Source organism: Crocodylus porosus, unplaced genomic scaffold, assembly GCF_001723895.1.
Source record: "Crocodylus porosus isolate Cpor-Errol unplaced genomic scaffold, CroPor_comp1, whole genome shotgun sequence".
NCBI classification, from domain to species: domain Eukaryota; kingdom Metazoa; phylum Chordata; order Crocodylia; family Crocodylidae; genus Crocodylus; species Crocodylus porosus.
Genome location: NW_017728907.1, coordinates 46,977,637 through 46,988,157, shown reverse-complemented (window position 1 = coordinate 46,988,157; position 10,521 = coordinate 46,977,637). Strand labels below are relative to the sequence as shown.

General features: G+C 45.5%; 1 protein-coding gene across 1 annotated transcript in view; it reads left to right on the top strand.

Moving 5' to 3' along the window:
• The first annotated feature begins 439 nt into the window (after positions 1-439).
• Positions 440-10,521, top strand: part of IPP (intracisternal A particle-promoted polypeptide) — a 16,057-nt gene continuing 5,975 nt past the window's right edge. Inside the window, exons 1-5 of the mRNA XM_019530622.1 lie at positions 440-755; positions 3,744-4,175; positions 4,865-5,020; positions 7,549-7,716; positions 9,153-9,312. Of these exons, the coding sequence (XP_019386167.1) occupies positions 473-755; positions 3,744-4,175; positions 4,865-5,020; positions 7,549-7,716; positions 9,153-9,312 (1,199 nt within the window). The 5' untranslated portion in view covers positions 440-472. The remainder of the gene's footprint in view (positions 756-3,743; positions 4,176-4,864; positions 5,021-7,548; positions 7,717-9,152; positions 9,313-10,521) is intronic.

The window sequence follows — 10,521 nt, the reverse complement described above, 5'->3', positions numbered from 1 at the left end:
CGCCACGCGCGCATGCGAACTGACCCTGCGGACGACGCCACACCCCCATCACGTGACACACAGCCACCGCCGCGCAGAGGCTGTCGGGAACCCGGAAGCAGCCGCGTTTGTACTGAGCTGGGGAGCTTACAGTCTCGGGGTCTTGTGCGCTCCTTCCTCCCCCCCACATGGCGCGGGGAGTCCGCGCCGCGCTCGGCCGTCACCCCGAGGGCTGGGGCACGGGGAGCCCGCGCGCTCTGATGGCGTCACCGCGCCCGACTACGTCACACTCCGAGCGCCCGGATGCGGCTGCGGCGCCCCACCTGCACCGGCACCCCGGCGGGGCCCTCAGAGGTGACAGAGGTGGGGGGCGCGAGGCCTGTCAGCGGCTCCTGAGGGAGGTGGTCGTGCGGGGAGAGCGGTCCTGAGCCGTCCGTGTGTCTCTCCGCAGGTTGCAGGGGACTGAGGATGCGCGGCGGCCCCCCCCCCCGCCATGGCCTGTCCGCGGCCTGGCCCTGGCCCCTTGGGCGCAGACCAGCACGCGCGGCTGCTGCTGGCGCAGATGGACAGGATGCGCCGCACCCAGGACCTCTGCGACGTGCAGCTGCTGGTGGGCGACAAGGCCTTCGGGGTCCACCGCCTGGTGCTGGCGGCCGGCAGCCCCTACTTCGCCGCCCTCTTCACCGGGGGGATGAAGGAGGCCTCCAAGGAGGTGGTGCAGATCCGGGGCGTTGAGGCCAGCGCCTTCCAGCTGCTCCTGGATTTTATTTACACAGGTAGTGAGGGGGGGGGGCTGTGCACATGGCCAGCGGCAACTACAGTGCAGAGGACTGAGCCAGCAGTGCGCCCGTGTTGCCAGGAAGGCGACCGGCATCCTGGGCTGCATTGGGAGGAGCGCTGCCTGCAGATCAAGGGCAGTGATTCTTCCCCTCTATTCAGCCCTGGGGAGGCCACATGTGGAGTCCTGTGTCCAGCTCTGGGCCCCCACAACAGAAAGGATGTGGACACATTGGATAATTGGTAGTGAAAACAATTCAGGGGTTGGGGCACATTGACTGGTGAGGAGAGGTTGAGGGAACTGGGCTGATTGAGTCTGGAGAAGAGAAGACCGAGTGGGGTTGAAGAGCAGCCTTCACCTCCCTGCAGGGGCTGCAAAGAGGATGGAGCTGGGCTGGTCTCAGTGGTGGCAGATGACAGCACAGGGAGCAATGGGCTCAAGCTGCAGCAAGGGGAGTTGAGGTTGGATACTAGGCAAAACTTTCTCACTAGGAGAGTACTAAAACACTGGAAAAGGTCACCCAGAGAGATGGTGGACTCTCTATCTTTGGAGGTGTTTAAGACCTGGCTGGACAAAGCCTTGGCTGGGATGATGTAGTTGGGGCTGGTCCTGCTTGGAGCAGGGGGTTGGACTGGATGTGACCCCTGAGATCCCTTCACACCCTAATTGTTTATTATTGAGGTACCTTCTTATTTCTGCTGAGCCTTGCAGCTGAGGGTGCCAGCCTTTAAACCTAGGCTGGGAGCATCCTTGTAAAAGTACAAAGGGAATTCGTCCTTGACTGCAGTCCTCTTTAGACTCCAGCAACACCCCCCTCCTCCCCCCCCGGTTGTCTCAAGGCACCTCTTGGAAAGCACTCACACTTAGTTTCACTCTTTTCCTTTTTTTGGCCTACAGAATGGTAGAGCAGGTTTTTTTCTAATGCAGAAAACTCAGAAAGAGCACAGCCATGGATTTCTATTTGAAATCTTTTGGTTCTCCTGAATTATGCGTGTAAACCTAACAGTGCAAACGTTGGGTGTCACCCTAGAAAGAGTCTCAAGACACTTGGTTCTGTGGTACCCTGGTTGAGAAGCATTGCTCACTGGCTTGGAGGGGAAGTAGATGGTCTCCAAAGTTAACTTGCTGTCTAAGCACTGCATGGTTCATTCTGTTAAGAAAACAACAGAATCAGTGCTTTTATAGCTGGGGGAAATTTGGTCATATGTCTTGCTTACTATGAAAGTGAGTTTCCACTGACCATTTGGACATACATAATGCTGTTCACGTAAATCTGCGTATTACTAAGAAGGTAGTGATCAATAAAAATTGGTCTCTGTTTATTTTTATATTGGCCTTCAGTAATGATAGTAAGCCATGTCTGGCTGCTTCTGCAAGTGCCTTATACTTTCTTTCATAACGCATGTCCTCCCTGAGTTAGTGTGGAGGAGCACTCCTCTTTCTGCCATTTCAGGAAATATTTCTGCTTCTGCTTTCATGTCTTTAAGGAAGCAGTCAGTCATGAGCAGTAAGCTGAGAGTTATCCAGTATTACCTGATATCTATTTCTGTTTTATTTAACATAGCTGATTTAAAAAAAAAAAAAAAAGAATTCAAACCTTTAAGTTACCTGTATTGGTAACTTTGTGTTTAACAAGGTTATTACTGTTGTCGTCATCTTTTCCTCATTCATACTTTTCCATAACTTTAATTACATTCATAGTGCCATTAAAATCACCTTCCTTTTCAGGATCAGGGCTTAAATAGAGGGAAGGAGGGTGGAAGTGTTTTTTTGTGGCTTGCTGTTGAAGAAGCAATATGTACATTTATAGGTGTAACATAGAAGTATGGTTATGGTGGTGGTTCTCATCCTTATTTCTTTTTCTAAATGGAGAGAAGGACATAACTTGCCATGCCTTGCCCCTCCCCTCTCCCAGGAGTAGTTTTACTTCTGATCTGGAATGAATTCCTTGTAAAATTAACGTGCACCAAGTGATGCAACAGCCTTGTCCCTGTTCTTCAGTGGTGGTTAGGTTTGCTTTTTTTGCATGGTGGGAGCAGTCAAAAGCAGCGGATGTGTCTGGGGCTCAAGTAATGTAAAGGTGACAAGGGGCTGTGCTCAGTGCCTGCTCACCCAGCAGCTCTTCAGACAAAGGGGAAAGAAGCCAGATTCCCTTTGCAGCCTCTCCTCCTGCCCCCTACTGTGTGGCAGCCTACTTTGTTGATCTTTGTACAGCCAAACTAAAGATTTTGCAGCCCCGATCTGCAGGCAGATCAGTGGCAGCTGTGAGAGGCTTAATGCAGCAGAGGGTGAGCCATTGCAGTGGCAGGTAAGGCTCTGTCCAGCCCGCCCACCACTGTTCCACTATGCTCAACACAACCCTCTTTCCAACCTTGTCAGCCACCCCTCCCCCCTTCCCTGCCCAAGGCACAGAAATGCCTGTGGAGTGCTGAGTTATTCCTTGGTTTGGGATTAGGGTGCTTCATTTCAAGTGGTTTTAGCCCTGCCAATACTATTTAGTTTCTTACTGCTTTTATTATATCTGTATCTATGATAACAAATGGATGCAGGGGAAAGACTTAAACACATTGTATTCTGGTCAGATGTTTGCTGTATTAGGCCAGTGGTTCTCAGCTGCGACACCATGACATTCAGAAAAGTTGTAGATGGGTGCCTTGAACTTAAACAGGTTGAGATTCGCTGGATTATAGTAAGCAAAATGTTGTTCATTAGATAAGTTACTTAATGTAACCATGCAGCAAAAAAAACAATAACTTCTGCTTCAAAGAGAAGAGATCTTGGTTTGTATTTACCAATTGTCTCAATATAAGTATCCATCTGAAAAACAAATTAATGCACCTTACTGCATTGGTGAACAGGCTGTATTGTTGGAAGTCAAATGCATGTTTTGTTCAGAACTTATAACCCAGTTGAACATGCTAATTAAGATGCTACATTATCCTAATATCTAAAATGGCCTGCTTGACGTGTCACCCTTTGCCCACAGGAATAGTGAACATTAATGAAAATAATGTTCAGGAGCTGATAATAGCAGCAGACATGCTTCAGCTGACTGAGGTTGTGGATCTTTGCTGTGAATTTCTAAAGGGACAGATCGAGCCCCTGAACTGTATCGGACTCTTTCAGTTCTCTGAGCATATTGCCTGCCATGACCTCATGGAGTTCACTGAGAATTACATCCATGCTCACTTCCTGGAAGTTCTGAGTGGTGAGGAATTTCTGGCTTTAACAAAGGAGCAACTTATTAAGATCTTGCGAAGCGAGGAGCTTAGCATAGAGGATGAGTACCAGGTTTTTGCAGCTGCAATGCAGTGGATTTTGAAGGACCTGGGAAAAAGAAAGAAACATGTGGTAGAAGTGCTGGAGCCAGTTCGATTCCCTCTGTTACCACCACAAAGACTCTTAAAATACATTGAAGGTAATTTTGGAAGGGGTGGCCCTTGGTAAAAGACTGCTGTGTTTTGCTTTTTCCAGTTTCTAAGTACACTGAGTTGCTCTGATTTATAAGTTTGCCTCTTTTCTGAAGACTGAACCTGAAAATGTAGGATTGACTTGCATGCAGGGTTGAATTTATAATAGGAGCCATATGGTAAGAAACAAACTTAATGAGTCATACAAATAAACCGGAATTTAATGAGCTCTCATAAATTTATTTCAAAACAGCTTCTGGGAAACTTCTGGACCAAAGTGTGCTAAGCCTGCAGAGATTTGTCTTAACTTGTCCACTTCAGACTGCATGTCCCAACCCACAAGTGGCTCTTTGATTTGTCACATATCAAATGTGGAAAGTTCGATCAGAACATTTGTTTTTTGTTAATTGGCATGCGTTTGGTATGTCTTTTCTGGAACTGCAAATGGTCCACATGATGGCATTATTTGTTTCTTTTGTACTGGAGTGCGTTTGCCAGAATTCACCCTGTATTGTACATGTGCTTGTTGCTCTTTAGTTAATATGGACTGTGCTAGCTAGTCAGGCTGGGTGTCACTAGCCTATCTTTCTGAGAGGCTGGGAATAATTGCTGCCTTGTGTGTCTGTCCTCTGGGCTATAGTTTTTATTGAAAATAATATTTTTATTTTTCTCCTCTTCCTCCATTTTTTTTTTCAAGGAGTTCCAGATTTCAGCCTTCGGGTGGCTCTGCAGACCCTGTTGAAAGAATATTGTGAAGCCTCTAAGTCTCCCAAAGAGAACAAGGTCAGCAGTTTTCTGCAAACTTCTAAAGCTCGTCCCCGGAGGAAAGCCAGGAAGTACCTTTATGCAGTAGGTTAGAATCTAGTTGCTTGAACCTTTTAAAAAAACAACACAAAGCACATGCATCTGTGAACTAGTGTTTTGTGTTGCAGTACAAATCTTTTAAAAACCTGTATCAAAAGATAAATGACAAAATAATGAAATGTTATGTATGTAATATGGGGGCTGTATTGTCTGATTGCAGTTGTAAGCAATGTGTTGATTGGTAAATCACGCCCAGGCGAGGTTCTGGAAGACTGGAAAAGGGTCAACGTGGTCCCTATCTTGAAGAAAGGGAGGAGGGATGACCTGGGGAACTATAGACCAATCAGTCTGTCCGTGGAAAAATCCTAGAGAAAATTGTCCAGGGATCCATCAACACCAGACTAACAGAAGGCAAGTTTCTGAAGGCCAGCCAACACAGCTTTGTGGCTGGCAGGTCTTGCCTGACCAGCCTCATCTTCTATGACCAGGTGACACAAACCCTGGACAAGAGAGATGACGTGGATGTCATATATCTGGATTTCAAGAAAGCCTTTGACCTAGTTCCCCACGATGTCCTCATGGTTAAGCTGAGGAACTGTGGCCTTGATCATCATGCGGTCCAATGGCTAGGTAACTGGCTACGGGGTCGGACCCAAAGAGTACTAGTTAACAGGAATAAATCAACGTGGTACAGGGTGATAATCAGCGGAGACCCTCAGGGCTTGGTACTTGTGCCGGTACTCTTTAACATCTTTATTAACGATCTGGAGTCAGGAGCTGGATGCGAACTAGCAAAGTTTGCAGATGACACCAAATTATGTGGGAAAGCGGTCACACCACTGGATGGGCTGAGGATACAGGCTGACTTGGACTCTGTCAAGGTGAGCCAACCAAAACCTGATGGCCTTCAATGAAGAGAAGTGTAAGATGCTGCACCTCGGTAGGAAGGACCCTCAGTACACTCACAGGCTTGGCAATGCTATGCTCGCTGGCACCACAACCAAAAGTGACTTGGGGGTCCTGATTGACCACAAGTTGAGTATGAGTCACCAGTGTGATGCTGTGACTGGCAAAGCAAACTAAACTCTGGCATGCATCTACCGATGCATCTCAAGCAAAACTCGGGATACCATTTTCCCCCTTTACTCAGCCTTGGTGAGGCCACCGCTGGAGATCCGCATCCAGTTTTGGGCCCCTCACTTCAAGAGGGATGTGGAAAAGCTTGAGAAAGTCCAGAGGAGAGCCACTCGTATGATCCAAGGCCTGGAGGGCAGGCTGTACAAGGAGAGGCTGAGGGACTTGGGACTCTTCAGTCTGGAGAAGAGAAGGTTCGGGGAGGACTTGGCAGCCTACAATTACATAAGGGGGGTACATTAGGGCCTGGGAGAACAGCTGTTCACCACAGCTCCCCATGGGATAACAGTGCCTAACGGCCATAAACTCCAAAACGGCTGAGTTACACTAGACATACGAAAAAAGTTCTTTACAGTGCGTGTGTTTAGGGTCTGGAACAAATTCTCACCAGAGGCAGTACAAGCACCTACTCTGGACTCTTTCAAAAAACAGGTGGATATATTTCTTGCTGGGGTCACTTGATCCCAGCTGAGTTCCCACCTATGGCAGGGAGGCTGGACCTGATGATTTCATGAGGTCCCTTCCAGCCCCTAATGTCTATGAATCTATGACTCTATGAATAAATAACTGGAGAGTATTATCAATCCATTCATATTTCATCTCCTTGAATGCAGTGTTGCAGCCTAAAGTAATTTTTCAGAATCAGTTGCCCCAAGCACAGAATGGTACAGCACTGTTCAGAAGTGAAATGCATGCAGGAAGCTTATGCCCTGTATTGTTACATTTGTCATTCTTCCCCTTTTTGAAATAAGTATTTTTGGGCCCAGCTGAAAAGTCAGGCCTTTTGTATTTTGAGTTACACTTAAACTTTTTGTTTGCAGTGTTCATTAATATGTCCATCCTCTGAAATGGAGGTCGTATAGAAGCTCTTACTAATAGTAGAACAGGCTAATGAATGGAAGAATGAAAGAATTGAAGAACCATTGTGAGACTGAGTTCAGAAGTTATATAACATTATTTTGCACTTTTCTAGAACTTTTCATTCATCTGTCTCCAAGATGTTTTGCAAACTTTAGGTACCTAAATCTCCAAAGTATGCAATATATCTATTGTTTGTTTGTTTTTTAGGTGTGAACACTCAGCCAGAAATGAATTGACTAAGCCAAGGTTTCACTCAAATTTTGCTGAGCCAAGAATAGATTTCTTGTTCCCTGAGGCTCACTGTTCCATCAGGCACTTTGTAAATCTAAGGGAAAATTTCCTTGCAGTTATACACAATAATGTACATTAACTGCTTGTACTAAGAGGAGTTGATATCCTACTATTAGAGCAGTTGTTCAGAATTCGCAAATATGTAGGAATAACCAGTGTGTTGATTGAATCTTGAGGTTTTGATATCTCTGGATTATTTTGTAAGAGCTGAACTGCTGCATTAGACATGGGAAGAACCTTGCAAAGGAAGAGCTACTTCCTGACATTGTGCTTTCTCTCCCTGTTGCCTAGGTGGATATACACGATTGCAGGGGGGGCGTTGGAGCGATGGCAGAGCCCTCAGTTGTGTGGAGCGTTTTGACACATTCAGTCAGTACTGGACCACTGTGTCCTCCCTTCACCATGCTCGGAGTGGGCTCGGAGTAGCAGTTGTAGGTGGAATGGTCTATGCTATTGGAGGTAAGAAATTCATTAGTTATGAGTGTCTGTAAGCCAGTGGTTTTGTTTTCCTCATGATGTAAAGCAGGGGTTGGCAACATAGGGCTTTGCTTGCACCTCTGCTGGAACTGAGGATGAGCAGTGGGGAGCTGTGCTGGAGTCAGGCAGCGGGGAACTCTGCCTGCATCGCTACCACTTTTTTCCTTGTTCCCTCCCTCCCTCCTACCCCCCGTTATAGTTTGGGTGCAGCTTCCAGCCAGTGGGGAACTGAGCTGAGGCTGTGCAGCTTCCAGTGAAGGGACCAGAGAGAAGTGGCAGCAGCTGCACAGCACAGCTCCCAGCAGCTCGGCCCTGGCATGGCTGCAGATAAACCCACCTTGAAGCCACCCAGCCTGCACCAGATTGGAGCTGGGTTGCTCTTCCCCTTGGCTGTTAAGGGTTGCCAGCCCCGATGTAAAATACTTGGACAACTAAAAATTCTTGGAAAGACTGATTTGCTTTAGAGCTGGCATCTTTTATTGTTGGGACTTATTTTTGAATGCTGAAGTATATTTTGGGGAACATATTGTATCATAATATTTTCTTAATCATATGTCAGATACTTTTTGTATGACCATTATATTTTTTCACTGCGGAAGTACAGGTTTTTTGTTGTTGCTATTCTGTTGATGTTTATATGAGCAGTCTCGTCTTTCTAAAAAACAAAACAGGTTAAAAAAACGTGCCTTAACAGCCAGGAAAATATGAGTGAAACCTGTGTTAACCTAGGCAGAAACGGGACGTGCACCAGTGCTGCAGGCTTAGATCTGACTTGGGTCTGGCTTCTGGATTTTTGTTTGTACTTTTGGGGGAGCAAGTTACTACTTGCTCTACATGTGGCTGTTATTGCTGTTGCTTCAGTTTGACACCATAGGACTGTCTTTAGGAATTCTTGTGTTTTTCATTCTTCCAGTACATGGCATTAGGTACAAAAGGCAGATTAACAGAATTGTTAAGAATAACACCTTAATACACTCTAAACTACAGTTGGAAACATTCCTTTTCTCATCTGTTTTTGTAAACAATGTGGATGGCTCTGCCACAGAGCAAGGTACTGCCACTTCATATGTATAGAGAAAGGAAGCTTAAATTGAATAAACATAGTCTTAAAATCCCTAATTTTTCCTATTAAGGCTAGTAAGAATACCACCGCAGGCAGTGTTTCGTTCAGAATTGCAATCTGCAGTATTTCACTGTGAATGCTGGTTGAGGGAATTCTTGCTTAAAATGCCTTGCAGTGATAATTCATTTCCCGGGTTTAGATAAATAGTTTGTTGCATTTGCACTCTGGCAGTTTGAGGACAAAGATTCAGATACTGCCCAGGAGCTTCCTTGTGGCAGAAGCAGAATAGCATTGGTATGTCTGCTTTTGCAGACCATTCAAACATAACCATTTCTTGTTCTCTCTTACTTTCAAGGTGAAAAGGACTCAATGATTTTTGACTGTACGGAGTGCTATGATCCTGTATCTAAGCAATGGACAACAGTAGCCTCCATGAACCATCCTCGGTGTGGACTTGGAGTGTGTGCATGTTATGGTGCTATATATGCTTTGGGTAACTATTCTAGTTCCTTCTGGTAAAACTGACTTCAAAGCCATTAGTTCATTAGATTAAATCAGATTAAGGATTTTTAATGCTAAAATCCTGTAGTAATGAGATTTGAAAATCTACTGGCACGTGTTCAATGACACACTTTCCCTCCTAAAATGTAATAGATTCTTGCAGCTGATGTAAGTTTGTGTGAATGCATGTACAGACATGTGCCCATTTCCAAGAAGAGCATCTCACAGTCAGCTCATGGAATAATATGTATTGGAGCCATTGTTAAAGTCCAAAATGTGCATGCCCAAGTCGTAGTCTCCTCCTTAAGCATTTAAAAATACCCAGTAAAACTTTCCACTTTTCTGAGTCTCTTTCAAACATTAACCCAGCCTTATCACCTCCTGTGATGGAGGTGTGTGCTTGTATCTAATTCACAAATGAGAAGATGGAGACAAAGGAAGATTGGAATGATTTGTCCAAACAGGTCTGTTGCAGAGTTGGGTATAGCACTTGGGTGTGCTCTACCCTATTTTTATCGTTACTCTCATTCAGTAAACAACATACAGAAAGAAGAACTGACACAGGCTGCCAGCCATACTTTAAAAACAATTAATGCCTGTTTGCTTGTCACCCAACAGTGCTTCTGGTCTTGTATAAAAGGATCTAGAATCTTCAAATTTTTTCTTCTTAAGAGATGAGGTGTATCTTGATTCGATTTTGTTGTTGTTGTTGTTAAACCAAACACTGAAGTGTAACGAAGAAGTAACATAAACACTCAGTGTAGAGTTCAGTAGCTTGTCTCTCAAATCAGCCAGTTCCATGTTTCATATATATGTCGGTGCAGGTAATTGTCCAGTGTTAATAACAAATTGTCTTGTCTAAACCCAGCTGGTGATTGGTTTCATCCCTAAAACGTAGCTGTTGCTGACCTTTATGATTGGCTTGCTGGCTAGCAGGCACATGCAGTTACTATTGAATTATACGGCATTGTCCTCCAATAATGATCTCTGAGTGTGCTGTTTGGACTCTGAATCTCTTGCAGTTAGTTATTTAATCTGTGTGCTTTTGGTATTATCCCACTATGAATGTTGATTCCCTTGTGTATAAACATACAACTCACTGAATCTTACCTCACAAGCTAAATCTATCCCAACACGGAGGAAAGGCAGCAAGAAGGCACAGCAGCCCCCCTGGCTCTCCAGAGACCTAGCGGACCTCCTGTGGCTAAAAAGGAAAGCCTACA